Raw genomic sequence first — 17,059 nt, forward strand, 5'->3', positions numbered from 1 at the left:
GATCTTCACAGGAAGCGATTAGGTTGCCATGGAGAGAGGTGTCTCCAAGGGACCCGTCGCTCCAGCTCGCTCCGGCGAATGCCACCCCCGGACCGGTCCGTCCTTGGGGGCGGAGGTCCCCCGGGATCCCCCCTCCCCCGGGCCGCCCCCCGGGGCTCATCCCCGCCGCCCCTCGCCTTTCCGCCCCGCAGCAGTGCCCTCGGGGACATGCCACCCCTCGGTCCCGCCCCCCGTCCCCCGTCCCCGCATCCATCATCCCCGGGCTGCGGGCCCCCGGGCCCCCGTGGCCGCCGCGGTACCGGGCGGGGGGGGGGGCGGCAGACGCACGGGTGGCCCCGGCGAGGCGCACCCCCGGCGGGGCAGGCGGCGAGGTTCGGTCGAGCCTCACGGGCAGAGCCCCTGGGACACATGGGTGAGGTAGGAGCGATGGGGAAGCGGGGGGGAGGAGGGGGATCCTTCCAAGGTGTGTTTTACCCGCTGAGGGATCACCCGGCTCTTTTGAGCGCGTCCCCAAGCGCGTTTCTGCCAGGGATCGATGAGATGCGTCTAGAAATGGTAGGGATGTGACAGCAAAATTAAAGAAAGAAGCTGATGTGCCTTTGAGGGGCCGAGTGTTTCACAGGGAACATCTCCCTCCACCATCAAGAACCAAACAGAAAGCTCAGACCAAATCAGAAGGGAGCAGCTGAGCAACAAACGGGCGAGAGAAGAAAGTCAATGACAGAGAGACAGTTTCTACTCCAGGGCCTGAAATATGAGGAAGCAAGACAGTAATTTCCTCAGATCCTCAAAAACAATCAAACTTTTCATCATAAAGCGATGAGGAAAGACTGTGACTGACCCTGGGAAAAAAAAATACTAGAACGAAATAATAGAGACAGCACTGAGCTGTGAAGCAACCTGCCACTGCATGAGGGATGGAAGCAGGTGACAAATGGACACAAAGTACCAAGCCTGAGCACGGCAGGATGGCCAGAACAGGTTGTGCCAACTTTGGACACATATCTGAAGGGTCTGAGTCAGTTCTTCACTAGGCTTCCTGCAAGCTCCTGTGCCAATGAACCAGGCTGCTTGGAGCTTTCCATGACAGGATATTTGAGTCTTGTGTGTGAATTTGTGAGCATGTTTAGGAGAGTCAACAGGTGTTTCACATGTTTGGGAGTGATGTCGGTCTGTTTGGAGGATCAGCATCAGGATGGGGTTGTGTTAAGGCTTGTTGTCACCAGGAGGTCGTGGTGTGGGAGGACGGCAGCAGTGTCACAGCCGAGGTTTGTGTCAGATGCCGCAGCCCCGTGTGTCACCAGGCTGCACACCCCCCACCTTTTGTCCCTTTCATGTACATGGGGCTTCCTGTCAGAGATTATCCAGGCTCCTGTCACACTCCAGCCTTCTCATCTCCAGCTCTCCCAGGACTTGTACAAATCATCTGCACAAACCTTGCTCAGTGATCCCTCACTGTCTCATCCCAAGAAACCCCCTGTGCAGACATGGTGGAGCCGCACAAGTCAGCGCTCAGCTTGTCTCGCTCTCCGTGCTTCTCTCCCTGCTTTCTCACCTGGAAGTAGCAGAAGGTAGAAAGCTCTGGAAGGGGCTACATCAGGCACACAGGCTCTCTCTGACCTTTTCAAATCCTGACGAATGTGTTTAGTATAATTGGGAAGCACAAAACAGAAGAGAAATTTCAAACAGGGAAAGGTCAGCTAAAGGGTGAAAATCCAAATGACGCAAACACTGAAAATCCCCCTGAAGAGTAAAACTACAGAAGGCAGCAAAAGGAGCCAGAAATATGAGAGAGGACAAAGAGCAGGATTTTTTTAGGGACCAAGGAAACCTTGGTAGATGTGGTGGGGGGAGTCAGGAAAGCTTTTGAGATGATGGGAACAGAGAGCTCAAGGGCTGATGTCACTTGTGCCTCACTCTTACGTGGTATAAATGGAATGGCTTGTTTGGTTTCCTTTTCAAAGGAAAGCTAATGTAAAATTACATGGAAATTTGAGGGGAGAGATGGAATCAGGTGTTACTAGCTGTTATTTCTGTCTGGCAGTGATCACGTACAGATCATTTACACCCAGGAGTCCTGAGCCCAGGCAGGCCACTGATGCTGCTTTTCCTTATGTTTCTTAAGGGAAGAGAGACCCATGTTGTTGCCTTGCTACCTGCAGAATCCTGTCTATCTGTCTGTCTGTTAGTTGCCATGGATTTGACAAAATGACCAGATTCTAGAAGGTAAATAAGCTCCAACAAATTGTATGAAAACCAGCAGCCTGACAGAGGAAGGAGACGCTTCCAATGCCTGTGCTGGAACAGAGCCTGTAACCATGCTGCTGGGCAAAGCCCCACAGGTCAGAGCAGCCCATCCAGCAGGCCAAAAGAATTAAGCAGAAAATGTTGGGAAAGCTGTGTCATTTTAGAAATGTAACAAAGAGCTCTGAGCTATGTAAAAAAGCTATGTAATGTTAGACAGTGGTGGGGGAGCCCAGTGATGTAGACTGTAGAAGAAATTGCCCCTCACAGAGGTGGCAAGCCATGGGAGGGGTTTCATCAAGAGACCCCTGCTGAAGGTATGGTAGTGGAAAGTACAGAACATACAGGAAAAAAGTCCACAGAGAACCCAGTTTCCTCTGCCCTACTGCTCACCAAACAAGGGGTTAATAAGCTTTGGAATATCAGAGACATCCCAGAAGACTGGAAGAGAACTGTGCCCTGTGAATATTTGTAAAGAGCAAACAGAAGACCTGAAAAATTCTAGGCAAAGCAACAAAGAGCTGATATGAGATTCTCCAGTTAATGCCAATCAGCCTGGTTTGGAGGAAACTAATCTTGCTGCATAAACTTGTTTTGTTCGTGTCAGTCTTTGATGTGACTACAGGTTTGTTTGGGAAAGGTGATGGCTCAGATCTATCCAGGCTTCTGGAAGTGTTAATTTCCCAAAGCATGCTGATAAGAAAAAAAAGCGTTATGCAACATTAACAGAGCAGGAGGTTAAGTGAGCTGGTTAACTCCATTTAACGCCCTGTAAACACAAAGGAGGTCATCCCTGGAAGCCCACCATTGAGTGGCAGTGTTTCTCATGTGGATGCCCAGGAATGAGTCCCAGGTCAGGTATGACTCACCATTTTATTCAGTGCTTGGTGAGCAGATATAGTTCATTCTGACACAATTTACTGAGGGCACAAATATTGTTAGAGTCTTAAAAATAATGAGGATAGGACCAGGACAGAGTGACCTGCCCCTTTCAGTAAGGTGGTCACTCTCGTAAAACTTCTTATAAGACTGTTGAGAGCAAATTGTACAGCCATGAACAGGAAAAAAAAAATGCCCATGTCTACAGGGAACAACTTCCAATCCTGAAAAGAGGTGCTCTGAAAAATATGTGGGGATTGTAACAGGCAGAAAACTGAACACAGAATCAGTGGTCCAGGCTGCTGGAATGAGTCTGAAGTGATTCCTGTCTGTGTAAGGACAGAAGTGAGGATGGCAGCAAGGAGACGATTAAACCTCTCTCTCTCTCTGTCTGAGTAAGACAGTTTTCATGCTGGAAAACTGTTCAGCGCTTTATGCTCCATATTTTAAAAATAACTTTGAATCAAAGGTGATCTGAAGGCTGGAGATCTCAGTAATTTAAAGAGGTCAACCTGTTTAATATATCAAAAAGCAGAACGAGACATGACTTGCTTGCAGTATCACTCCTTTCCTGGAGAAAAGTCTACCAAATATTCTGGCAGAGAATAACAAGAGCCAGTCACTGGAGAGTGATTAATCACAGAAACAAACTACCTAGTGAAGTGCAGGATCCTCTCTCTTCTGGAGTCTTTGAATCACAACCGGAGGCCTGTCTGGAAGACAGTTCCTGGTCTGCAGAATCCTGAGGGCTGTGAGAGCAGATCAGAGGAAGAATTATCATGCAGCTACCCTCAAGCAGCCGATACTGGGCTGATTTTAAGTGTAACCCCTGTGTGCATTCGCCCAGTACAAACTAAAGGGTTAAAAGCCTTCTGTATCATGTTGGTATCCAAGAGAGTCATGCCAGCCTCCCTTGTCCTTACAGTGTTTTTGTCTCAGAGTCCGTGTTACACACAGTTGTGAAAAATCGTCTCATGAGATGTGACTCTGCTATGTTTGGAGAGGGACTGGTGAAAAAAAATGTCTTCAGCATTTTGACAAGTTATTTGGATTCTGTGGTGGTGAAGAAAGGAAGAACCCAGAATGAGCCCGTACAGCTCTACAGCTTTAAAGTGGGACAGGGAGCAGAGAGGAAAGAAAGTGGATCTGTAGCACAAAGAGAATGGAGGTTTCTTTCTGTAAAGATCAGAGCGAGATCAGAAGAGAGGGATGATGCTAGGGGGTGGTTACAGCTAGGATCAGAAATCCCAAACATTCCGAAATAACAACACAGAACGTCTCCATGTCACAAGATTTATCTTAAAATTATGAAATGTCGTACAGACTTGCTTTCATCTGCACTCTTCGCCTCCTACTTTCGGCTCTTTTGGTTACATGAAAATCACATTTCACAGTTTCCCTGTGACCATAAAGATAGGTGTTTGCTTTGTGAGGAAAGCAAAAGCACAGAAGTTACTGCCTCTAGGAGGCTGGGATTTAATTTCAACACCCAGCACTCCAATCTAGGGATGAGGCCAAAGTTTTGCTAAGTTGTGGAGATGTTACCCGTGACTTTTGCACTCATGAAGACGATGATCTTCTCATTTGGAGAGCGCAGGATCTGAGCCACTTAAAGGACCTTCTGGTCTTTGCCCTTGATGCAGGATAAAAAAGAAGCAGACAAAAATATGGGGACCCAGCACACAGGCCATAGGAACTGGGGCCAAAGTGGAGGAGGAGACAGAGAGAGCATCATGTAATCTGAGATGCTCAGGCTGCCAGGCTTTATCTAACTAATAATGAAAGGCATCAAGCGTGTCAGAGAGTGTGAGAGAAACAGATCGATAGAGAGATAAAACTGAGATGGAAGGAGCCAGCAAGGGGGTGGGGAAGAGAGTAATAAAACACTACAAATCAGCAGGGTTACGTTTGAACCTGATTTGAATGCACCCTGCACTGGTGTAAGTGAAGACAGCAGGTGTGAGGCTATGGTGAATCAAGCCTAAATACAGAAACAGGGAGGGAAAAGCAGGGAGGAGATGGTGCCCTTGTCAATATTGCCCTGTAACCTGCCTTCACAGCTCTCAGCCAACATTACCTGCCCTGCCTCTCCTTTCATCCTGCTGCATGGAGAAGCCAAATATTGCTGGCTCTGAGAATACAGATAAACTTTCCTGCTTCCCTGGGTCATCATGATCTTCCTGAAGAAATGCCTGTTGGGTAAAATGTGTCTTGGTCCCATTTTACCAACTGGAGCATAGGAAATGCTCCTTACTGCTCTGTTCATTGAGGACCTAGGGTAGCTTCCAACAATCCCCCTGAGCCACTGGGTGTGAGGCACTTTCCTAGGAGAGCTTATTGACTGTGCCCATGCTCAGTTACCAGTGGAAGATGATCAGAGAAATTTCTTTGCTCAGCTTCAGATTTTTGAGGCAAAGGAGACTGTGACATCTCAAAGCTAAAATGGTCAGATAAATGAAAATGGTTCACATAAATGAAAATGTGCCCTACAAGAGGAGGACTGAAGGTTTTTGGGTGCCCTCCCCTCTCAGGGCACACGTTTGCTTCTCTGGCCCAGCACTCAGACCTGTTTTGCTCCTTATGCCTGGAATTAGTTTAAAGGGATGTCCATATAATCTTCATGGCACGATCATTAATGTTGCAGGTTCAGTTTTTCACACTGACCATGGCTCTCCTCACTGTTCCCTCCTTCTGTCAGTAGCCTCATTGAGGAGGAGACCAAACACTAAAGGAGCCTTAGGGACTGAAGAGGATGACCCTGAGCTTTACAAATGAGCTTGGGAGACAACGATCCAACTCCCCAAGGCAGCCATGGGTTATGTTTTCTAGCTCTGAAATTGTGTTTGGAGCAGAACTGTACCCCAAAGGAGCCTTCTCCATGACTCAGCCACAGCAGCTGTGTGACAAGAACTAGAGTCAAAGCAAGAGAAGAGAGTTGTTGATACTGGCAAGTAAAACCTTAACAAACGTAGACTTTACCCAGATGAAGACTTCAAGATGTTACATTTATTTCAAGATGTTGCACTTACAGAAGTCTGGCAAAGCACAAGTCAACTGCCTTTAATATGTGCTAAACTGATCCAGCTGAAGCCCAAATCTCTTGCTGGCAATCATATGCTGGAGTGCAAACTTGCCCTGATGGCTCTAAGATTTTAACATCTTAAAACCATGCTACCTGCATAGACTGTATCGGGCTCCCGTCAATTTGTAGTCTCTTTTTCTTTCATGGAAAATCATTGTGGGTTTCTGAAGGAGCCAGCCATGAGGAATTGGTGATGCACTGGAAACTCTTGGCCAAACAGCTTAATACTGCTTATTGAAATGCACGCAGACTGCACTCCTCCCAGTCCCCTCACAACTCACCTCTGCTCACTGTGTGATTTATACAAGATGAGAAGAGCTCTGAAGGTGTGGGTGTTTTTTTCCCCAGATGACCCCCAGTCTCTATTCTCTCTCACCTGGCACAGGGAAGCGTGCCCTCAGCAATGGCCGCATTGCTGTAACTCATACACCCACCAAGAGGTACTTAAGGTGCACTAGAAACATTTCTATCCTTGTGGAGCATTTAAACTATCTTTTTATGGCCATACCCTGCCTGCATCAGGGATGCATTTCTTGACAAGTGCGATGGTTAATGATTCAGCAGATAGTAAAGTCATTTTTTTGGTAAAAATTAATGCAGTAGAGGAGGGGAGGCATGCAGGGATTTAAGAAATGCACAGCTTAAATACATAAGTATGGTGATTTGCAACATAAGATTTTTTACATTTACATATCCCCAAAATAGTGAGATCTTAATGGTGTGAAAGCAAAAACGAGAGCAATGTGTGGGCACACACAAGGTATTCCATGCACCTCTTTTAATTCTGGTGTGATGCTTATAGAATAGATCATTGAGATGTGAAAAACACCGTGCCATATAGTAGTGCATCTGTTTTCTCACCAGTTATTTCAACATTAATCATAGAATCACAGAAAGGTTTGGGTTGGAAGGGACCTTAAAAATCATCTTGTTCCAACACCCCTGCTGGAGGCAGGGAGGTGTGCTATTAGACCACGCTGCTCAGAGCACCATCAATCCTGGCCTTGAACATTTCCAGGTGTAGGGATGAAGAGCAGATTATTCACCAGACTGGCAAGACCCATAAATACATGGATGTTCATCTGGCATTGATTGCCTTGTTGGGACACATCTCACTGGGGGAGTTTCGACAGAGGATGGGTCATGAAAAATAAGAGAGCAGTGAGCAGATGCTGCTGGTGAGCAGGGCAGGGCATGAGAACAGTGCAGAAAGGAGCTGAGAGCTGGCTGGTGCCTGGGACCAGCAGGGCCAAGGCTGGAGACCAGCCGGTGGCCGCTGTGTGCCCAGGCAGACCGCAGCCTGTGCTGGCCCGGGGACATGAACGCTGCCATGGCAGGGTGACAAGGGAGACTGGGAGTGGCCCGGGCTGGCCGGGAATGGCCCGGGCTAGCCGGAGGATGCGGCGGAGGAACGAGGCGCCGCCGCGGCCGGCAGCGCTCAGCCCCGCCAGCGGGGGGCGCCCTGGCGGCGGGACTGCGCCGCCGCGCGGCGCCCGGCCCGGCCAATGGGGAAGCGGCGGGGGCGGGACAAGCCGCCGGCTCCGCCAATGGGCGGTGGGTGCGCGTCACACGCGGAAGCGGCCGCCGTGCGCCGGCGGTGTGGGGCGGGTGCGCGGGGCCGGCCGGGAGCGGCCGGGCCGGGGCTGCGGGGGGCGAGCGAGCGGCCGGGCCGGGCCGGGCCGGGCGGGCCGGGCCGGGCCCCGCCATGGCGGCCGAGGGCAAGGTGACGGGGCAGAGCCAGGAGCAGTTCCTGCTGCTGGCCAAGGCGGCCCGCGGCGCCGCGCTCGCCAGCCTGATCCACCAGGTGCTGGAGGCCCCGGGCATCTACGTGTTCGGGGAGCTGCTGGACATGCCCGCCGTCCGCGAGGTGAGAGCCGCCCGCCCCGGGGCCCCGCCGGGCCCGGCCCGGCCCTGCCCGCGGCCTGGCGGCGCCGCCTGACCCTGTGTCCCCGCAGCTGGCCGATAGCGAGTTCTCCCCCGTGTTCCGCCTCCTCACCATCTTCGCCTATGGCACCTACGCGGATTACCTGGGTGAGGCCGGGTCCCGAGCCCCCCGGCCCGGGGGTGGGGATCCCGCGGGGCGGGAAACGCGCGGGGAGCCGGGGCGCAGGGGGCCTCCCTGCCCCGGCAGCACCCCCGTGCAGCCAGGGCTGAGCCCCCGGCCCGACACACGCCCGGTTGTGCTTTGGCCCCCAGACTCGCGGGGTACCTGGCGGAGATTGACGCTGCCATTTGCCACCTGGCAAAGAGCATCCTGACAGAGGCGTTTGTGAGGGGCCGGGGAGAGACTTGGATATCCATTGGGATGTGCAGACCCGCATAAATAACCATGGGACAGCTCGAAAGGCTGAGTTGAGGGTGGCAGGAAGAAAGGCTGCCCAGAAAAGGTCTTTTGAGCTGAGAATTGATGGGGACGGCTTGGCAAGACGAAGCACCACTTGGGGGATTGGTGTGCAGACGTCTTAAGAGACGGGTGTGGTACAGATGCTTCTGTGCAGAACTGGGAAACGAGGCATAAATTCTAATATCCCATTCTTTCCCCTGACGATAGCTGAAGCAGCAAACCTCCCTCCCTTGACAGAGGCCCAGAAGAACAAACTGAGGCACCTGTCAGTCGTCACTCTGGCTGCCAAGATCAAGGTAGTGGCCCTGTTTTTCCTGAATTCTCCTCCCACTGGGATTGTCTGGTGCTAGTTACCATCATGTTTCCACAGTGCATCCCCTACTCAGTGCTGCTGGAGCAGTTGCAGCTGAAGAATGTGCGGCAGCTGGAGGACCTGGTGATTGAGGCTGTGTATGCAGATGTGCTGCGAGGGAGCTTGGATCAACGGAACCAGCGCCTGGAGGTGGATTACAGCATTGGGAGGGACATCCGGAGGGAGGAGCTTAGCACCATCACCCGCACATTGCAGGAGTGGTGAGGAGGAAGCCCCCAGTACTAACACCCCAAAAAGATTGCAGGAGTAGCCGGTGGCTTCCCTGGATCATTTGTGTGTTGCTAAGGGTGGGTGGCGTTGGGAGGTGACCTACTCGATCCCCTTTCCCATACTCCAATGGAAAGTAATTTTCCAAAAATAATTCCCTGTTTGTGTCTGGAGGGCTGATGGGGACGCAGCAGCCTTTGCACAGCGCTGGCTGCTGGCAGGAGGCTTCCTGAGTGTTTATCTGTAGTTCTTAACCCAGCATGGCTTTGTTACGTGTCCCCCTCCCAGATAATGACATAATTCCTGCATTATTACATCAGACTCCTGCCCCTGTATCTTCCCTGCCTGGCATAGCTGTCACTTCCCAGTGTTTTTGGAGTTGAAATCTGCTGTCTGTCACGTTTGTGTCTGTGCCGTGCCAATTCCCTGGCCTGTTCAGTGGTGTGTCTCCTCTCCAGGTGCCAGGGCTGCGAGGTTGTGCTGTCGGGCATTGAGGAGCAGGTCAGCCGGGCCAACCAGCACAAGGAGCAGCAGCTGGCCCTGAAGCAGCAGATCGAGAGCGAGGTGAGTGCCTGCAGCAGGGAGCAGCCAAAGGCCCCTGCCTTAAAATAGCTAGAGCCACTATGCTGTGGTTGTTACAGTCTTTGCTGAAGTGAGGCATTGCCTTTTCCCCAGGCCAGACCCCCCAGGGACTTGTGCCTGAAGAAGAGTCCTAAATCAGCTTAATACTCCTCTGCAGTGCAGGGGCCTGGACAGATGTTGGCTCTTTTGCTTGATGGGAGCTTGCAGCTCTTAGCTCCAGGGCTTCCTTTAGAAAGAAATTTAAAAAAAAATCAGAGGGCAACTAAAAAAATCCATAGCCAAAAAATCTCCAGCTTTGGGAAACCCATTGGCTCTTGCTTTGCTGCTGTTGCAGGTGGCAAACCTGAAGAAGACCATTAAAGTGACGACAGCAGCCGCTGCAGCAGCCACGTCCCAGGACCCAGAGCAGCACCTCACGGAGCTCCGGGAGCCGGCCCCTGGCACCAACCAGCGCCAGGCGAGCAAGAAAACCTCCAAAGCCAAGGGGTGAGCAGTGTGTGGGGGAACATCAGTGCACTTCTTTCTCTGTGCACTTAGGAAGGAAGTGAGATATGAACCACTTTGAACTTTTATTTTTCTTTTTTTTTCCCTGTGCCCACAGGCTCCGGGGCAGCACGAAGATTTGGTCTAAGTCAAACTAGCTGGATCTCTCTTCACAACTGGGAGGGTGAGAGGAAGAGATTTGGGGGATGGAGGGGTAGCAGGGTTCCCAAGTGTGATGCTTCTGAGCTCTTCTCCGAGATCCATCTTGCCACCTAACTCTCTTGCATGTTTGTTCTCTTTTCTTTCTCCTTTCCCAACCTTGCAGGCAGCGTCTCCCTCCTTTTCATCGCAGCATTTCACACTCTGAGCTTCAGGTTGTACGCATTACTGTTTCCCCAACCGCTCAAGCCCCCGTCGCCACAGCCACGTGTTTCTCTCTTTCTCTCTCCCTGTCTTTTGACAGGCCAATTTCAGGAGCCATAAAGGTGTGAAAGTCACCTTGGCACCCCCAGGGCATCAAAAAGCTTGGGAAGAGGGTGCTGGTGCGCAGCAGTTGTTCTGGCTCCATGAGACCCCCTGGGATACTTTGCTCCAGGACACTGTCTTTGATTGTTTAATCTTTGTTTTGCTAGGTGGGAGGGTAGTTTTTGAAGGGATTCTTTTAAAAAAATATATAAATATATTATAAATATATAGAAAACAATAAAAATATAGATCTATGGACATACCTATACAAACCTGCGCTCCTGTGGGTGGCATCTCTTTGCATTGTACACCAGTTCTTGAGGTTCCAAAATAAGTTGTGACATTAAGAGCCTTTGTCCCATTTTGGGGTGGAATATCCTCTCAAAGGTTCCCTTCTCAAAGGTAGTATCTCTATTGGGATGAGAGTCCATAAAACAGAAATGAATCATAAATCTTATTTAAAGTGTTCCTTGTGTGGTTGATTTTCCTCTAGACTCTTCAAAAGGTGATTTTCAGGTAGTCTCAGAGGAAAGTGCAGACACTGAAGAAAAAGTCCTTATTTGTGTCAATACTGTGTGTCTTGTGATCCCGGGACTTGCCTGACAGGTGGAGGTAACAGAGTCAATGCCCACATGTGTGAGTTCTCACAGGATAGATGCTGCACAAGCTGTTCTCGGGTGGTGGTGATGTCTGGTTGGAAAAAAAAATCCAAATCAGTGAAAGTGACTCCTGTGAGATGCCCAGGAAAAAACCTAACTCAGATTCTTCAAAGGATGCCTCCTCAGGGCTGGCTTGGAGCCGAGTCAGACGGGTGTCAGTGTCACACTGCCTCTCCATGACATGTAGCTGATGTAAATGTAAATTGACACCATGACTCCCACCCCCGCTTGGTTCTGTGCCTTGTGCCAAGACTAAAATTTGATTCCCTGAACCTGTGTTCCTGTGTGTGAGCAAACCATGGAAAAAAAATAATCCAGTGAAGGGAAACTGGAAGTTTTGTCTCTATGGGGCCTTGTTGGGTTCACTGGCTGGGGTGGGTTTTCTCCTGGGTCAGCTCCCTGTGCAGACAGGTGAGAGCTGGAGCCAAGGCAATGTAGGTGTGAAGGGGAGGGGGGTGAGTCTGTGCCTGTTTCGGTGGTAACAAGGTGCCATCTCAGATCTCAAACCCCACAAAATGCAGGTTCAATGCAATATCCCTGCTTTGCTAATTCCAGGCTGCTGTAATACAGCCCTGACTGTCAGTGGGAAAGCCCTGTCACCCGAAGCCATGAACTCCTAAAACTTCCCAGCAGCTTTGTTTGCTCCTCTGTGTGTGGTCGCAGGGCTGGGCATACCAGCTGGCTCTGGTGGGGACAGGATATGCCAGCTCTCCTGGGGTGATGGCTCTCACTGGCTGGCATCTCCCAAGAGCTCAGGCAGCCCCACACCTTCCCCCCTTCTGTTGCACGAGGCATCAAGCACCTTGGCTGTAGTTGCCTGGCCCAGAAGTGCCAAGTGGGAGAGTTTTGGTACGAAGGTGTCCAGATGGGAGACACAGATCTGGCTGCTGGAGCACATGAGGGGATAGCTGGGCCTGGGTTGTGTATGCCCACCTAGAGAGGCCTAACGAATTTGGGAGTCTCCCTGATGAATCCTGTACTCCATAAATTGTTGGGAGGGATTGTGACAAAGCTTCCAGCTTTTGTTTAAATCACCTGAGCCTTTTTCCTTCTGCGTCACATCACCTTCATCTGTCTCTGTCAGGGAGCAGAGGCACGGCACTCGCTGCATTTGTGATTGTCTGCAGGAACAAAAATGTCCATATGTATCGGATCTTCAGCTCCCTGGGAAGGGCTGCTCTGGAGCTGAGGAGATACTGTCAAGCACCTGCCAGATGTCTGGCACCTCACACCCTTTGAAGGATTTGCTGCTTGCAAAGCCATTGGGGTGTGATGAGAATGGGCTTGGATGGAGCTGAGCAGCCGGACACAGCACGTGTCCTAACAGCCACTGGCTGGCGTCCAGCGGGAGCTGGGCTGGAGCAGTGTCACCTCCAGGGAGAGCTGAAGTTACCAGTACTGCAGGAGGATATTTGTGTCCCACAAGAAACTGCTGCTCAGGAGGAGCAGCTGTAACAGCTCCTTGCCCCGAGTGTCTCATCTCCTCTCTGGTCTGTTGGGCTTTGCTATCTTTAACCAAACTGTGGCTTTTAGACACAAGTTTCAATGCCCTGAATCCAGTTTAAATCCAGGCTGCAGAGCCCAGGAGTGGAGTTGGAAGGCAGCACTGAGAGTTGCAGGCTGGTTGTGTGTGACAGCGCTTGTGTGACGCCCTGTGCAGCAAAGGCCGGGCAGAGCAGTGCCGGAGCTCTGTGCCACTCACTGCCATCAGCCTTGGGAGCACCAATTCCCACGTGGGTGGCAGCAGCCAGTGTGTGGACCAGCGTGGGACTGGTGGGGCTCACCACTCCAGGCTGTACTGAAGCCCCAGACTTGGATCCTCACAGCTCAGTCCCAGCTGGCACAAGTCTGGCTCTGTCCTTGTGCCATAACTTTGTTATTTGACAGCCATGGCCTCCCCACCATGTCCCAGGGTCAGCTCATCCTCTGGGAGCAGCATTTGCCATATACTGGCTTTGCTCCCCCTTCCTATTTGCCTGTATCCCCCTCTCAAGGCTGGCTGTGTTATGGATTTTAGGAGAGTTTGGGATTAAACACAGCTCTGAAAGTCTTCCATTTTGTTTACTTTTCAAAGGAAGCACCTTTTAAGACCTCCATTAAGAAAAGGAAACCTGGAGGTAGCACATAAGATTACTTCAGACCTTTGGTAGGACTGAAAAATAAATGAGAGGGTTGCAGTGCAGAATGAAAGTATTGCTGCAAATTGCCTTGCTGGATGGCAAACAGAGGGCAGGAGCATAGGTTTGCCTTTGCCCTTCACCTGAAAACCACAGGTTCTGTTTTTCTGCTCGCTTCAGCCGTGACTCTGAATTTCAGTTGGAGAAGATGTGAAGATTAATTAATTAGTTAACATTTATAAATCACTTTGAAGATGGCAAGAGTGAGGTAAGTACTGAGCATTATAAGTTTTCATTTTAAAATGTCTTTACGTTTTAACCCATTTTTTTCCAAAAAGACCTGAGTAGAGAAGAACAGAAATATCTGGACACATTAAGCCCTGCAAAGGAATCAGGTTTAGGGGGCTGTAGAAGAGGGTACAGAGAAATGTCCATCCCAAAATGAGGAGCAGGAGATCTGCCATCCCCAGCACAGAAAGTCTAACAGCTCTTGCACAGTGATTCATTGCAAACTCTCTTTGAGTACCTGCATGGGGCTTTCACATGGGTTCAGAAAAGGGAGGAGGTAGGAGAGGACCTGAACTGCTCTATCACTGATGTCCAACTTTTGGCAGCCACCTCCAGCTGCCCCGTGGCAAGAGGTAACCAGGGATTGGTGTTAATGTTGGTAATTATTGCACTCTTGGGACACAATTTCCTCTGGGGAGCTTGCTGCTCCCCTTCTTGAAGGTGGTGAAGGTGCTGGGCAGCTGCTGCCAGCAGCTTGGCTTCTGCAGCAGTGCCCAGCTGTACCTGGAGGGTGGGGAGAAGTGTCACAGCTGGGCAGACACCCTGCAGGACTTCTCTAAGGTACTCCCCATCCTGCACTGCTCTGGCTGAGGTACTCTGGAGTTAGAGATGGTCCTTGTGGGCTCAGAAGGAGTCAATATTTTCTTTACTGGGGTTGCTGAGGCTGCCCTTGCCTCTGTTCTCCAGAGGAGACCTTTGGCAGGGTGCTTTGGTCCCTGAAGAATGATGGGCTGGTGTGGGCCCAAGTACTGTTACACATTACCAAGCCTCCTTTGCACCACTGGCACTGGCTGGGGGGCACATCTCTGGATGGACAGCAGGTTTTCCCCCAAGCCTGTCTGGGGCAGCAGGGAGGATGGCAGCCCTGCCCAGCAGCAGGACATGTGCCCACCACCTGCATCCATCCTCCTGTGAGCTCCTGGTGCCAGCTAGGAGTGGTGCTGCAGAGGCCGTGGCCATGCAAGCCAGATTGCATCTGCTGGTCTGCAGGGTGATCATACATCTGTGTGGTCCCCAGAGCTCCATGCAGGGATGCCTTGCCTCTCCTCCACCAGGGTGCTCCCCTGAAGACCCTTTGTGCCAGGTGGGTGCCCACAGTCTGGGCTGTGGGGAGAGCTGGCACAGGTGATGTGTGTCCCCCTCTGCTGCCTGTGAGGCTGTACCTTTGTACAAAGACCCCCCCTAACAACAGCCACTGAGGGCTGTGCCTGCTGCTTGCCACAGCTGAGCCATCCCTCCTGGGATGGGGCCCTGCCTCTGCAAGATTCTGAGGCAGAGCAAGGTAGAGTAGTCAGAAGAATCTCACAGCTCTTGTCAGCTGCTGCAAATGTGTCTCTCAGATCTCTGACATCCTTCTTGTCTCCTTTGTATGCCCTGGAATAGCTGCTCATTTTCCTTCTGTGACCCCTTTCCCTTTTTGCCATCCTCTCCATGGGAGCCTGTCTGTGTTCACACCTGCAGGGCTCTTCTTTCCTCATCCCTTTTCCTAGAACTAGTCACTGCTTAACTGAAATACTCATATGAAAACCACCTGTTTTCTCTGCTGGTTCCACAGGCACTCCATCTTTTGGGTGCTTTTCTCTCATCTTCTGCAGTTTTCCAGGAGCACCCCTCTTGATCCAGTGTGGAACTAGGCTGGACTATTGTCCGGCTCCTCTGCTGGTGGCAGGCTCTTCTCCTGCCAAGGAAAGGAGTTCATTTGCAAAAATTCTTTGTGCAGTGTGCAATTATATTCCTGTTGTGATGAATTCAATAGGCAGCAAAATGTCAGCTGGATTCGAGAGCTGTGACCCTTTTACAGTAGCAAGAATGTTCAGAATTCCTGTAGCACTTGTGCACATATTAAAAACTGCCTTGCACCCTCCTGTTCTGAGGACAAGTAAAGCCCCAGCCCCTTCAGATCAGGAGAAAATGTTTCTGGGGAGGCTTTGCCTGTATCTGCCTCTGAAGCATTTAGCATTGGTTTCAGGATGTGGGAAGATGGATGATGTCTTTGGTGGGAGCAAATGCAAGGAGGCTCCTGGTGACCGAGTGTGATCTCTCACCACTGTGGTCTCACAATCCCTTGCAAAAGCTTCTCAGGTGCCAATCCCAAACTGGAAAATTTTATAGTCCCCACTGGTGCCCTTGGCAGGCTGCCCCAGAACCCTACTGCTGTAGTGGTTTAAAGTTTTTTAATTTCCAGCTTAAGTGAATTCACAGCTAGTTGATATTCTCTTGTGCCTGTGCCAGCCTGGCTCTAGCTGAAGCTGTTCTTCCTCCCTGGTGTTTATTTCCCTTGAGGACAGACTTCACTTTGCTTAACTAACCAAATCAGCCCCCTCATGCACTGTGAGCTCTCCTTACTCTCTTACTTGCTCTTCAAATAGAGTGCAAAAGTGCTCTCTTACCTGCACTTCAATTTAGGCTTTCTTGGCTAGAAATGAGCACAGTTCTCTTCCACAGGTGGAGTGTGATCAGCATCTCTCACAGGCACAGTAACACACACCTATAGCTACCAGAAATGCCTCCTGGATTGCATGTCTTCTCCTCTGGTCATCCAGAGTCCTTCTTCTTTTCTGATGGTTATAATCAAAGAAGTTCCATTTTATAGCCAAAATCTTGATTTTAGGCCCTATGGTCCTTTTCCCTTTCACTCTGTGCTACAAACTTTAGCCCTTTTGCTGTTACTGACACCTTCAAGGCCACCTATGTCCTCTGTGTGATACCCTCATCCAATCTGGCAATGTTGCTGGGTTTTATTTATTTACTCAAGCATTTATTCTTTTGCAATCTTTGTTCTCCTTTTCTGTCATTAGTAAGGGATGGAGATGGTTAGGCTAGTGTCTAATCTCCCAGCTTACCTCTGGACATTACATCACCAGCAGTTGGAGACAGGTAGTGTCTGTTCTATTTCCCTTCCTTTTATTACCTTTTCCCCCCACGCTAAGTTTGTATTAAGTGCCCTCAGGATTTAAAAAGCCATCCAGATGTGAGGAGATGGTGGAAGTAATAATAACCAAAGTGAAGTTTCCCCATGGAAACAGTTTTTGAAGTGTTGTCTTTAAAAAGGAAAATTCCCAAGAGGGAAAAAAATCCTAGTTACATTTAAGACAGGGCTGAAATATAAAATCAAGTCCATTTTTTAGAGTGTTATGGAAAGTAAAAAAATACTGCAAATCAAACAAGTCAGTTTTAAGTTATACACTGGATTGAGGTCTATTTTAAATCCTTTTGTTCTCCAGCACTGGAGCCTGTAGGATTTTACATTCCAGCTCCATGGCAGTGCCTGTTTGTTTCCTGAGCAAACCATTGTGCCCAGAGAGAACTCTGTTTCCTGCAGCTCTTTGTGGTCCC

At 50.4% G+C, this 17,059-nt stretch overlaps 1 protein-coding gene across 1 annotated transcript; it reads left to right on the forward strand.

The window, feature by feature from the left end:
• Positions 1–7,871: 7,871 nt before the first annotated feature.
• On the forward strand, positions 7,872–11,125 carry COPS7A (COP9 signalosome subunit 7A). The gene is made up of 8 exons (XM_066569791.1): positions 7,872–8,072; positions 8,161–8,236; positions 8,757–8,845; positions 8,920–9,122; positions 9,588–9,693; positions 10,046–10,197; positions 10,313–10,378; positions 10,520–11,125. The coding sequence occupies exons 1-7, from the start codon at positions 7,911–7,913 to the stop codon at positions 10,350–10,352; spliced, it is 828 nt and encodes a 275-aa protein (XP_066425888.1). The 5' UTR covers positions 7,872–7,910; the 3' UTR covers positions 10,353–10,378; positions 10,520–11,125.
• The last annotated feature ends 5,934 nt before the right edge of the window (positions 11,126–17,059 follow it).

The sequence above is a fragment of the Molothrus aeneus genome, chromosome 2 (genome assembly GCF_037042795.1).
Source record: "Molothrus aeneus isolate 106 chromosome 2, BPBGC_Maene_1.0, whole genome shotgun sequence".
In the NCBI taxonomy this organism is placed as follows: Eukaryota; Metazoa; Chordata; class Aves; order Passeriformes; family Icteridae; genus Molothrus; species Molothrus aeneus.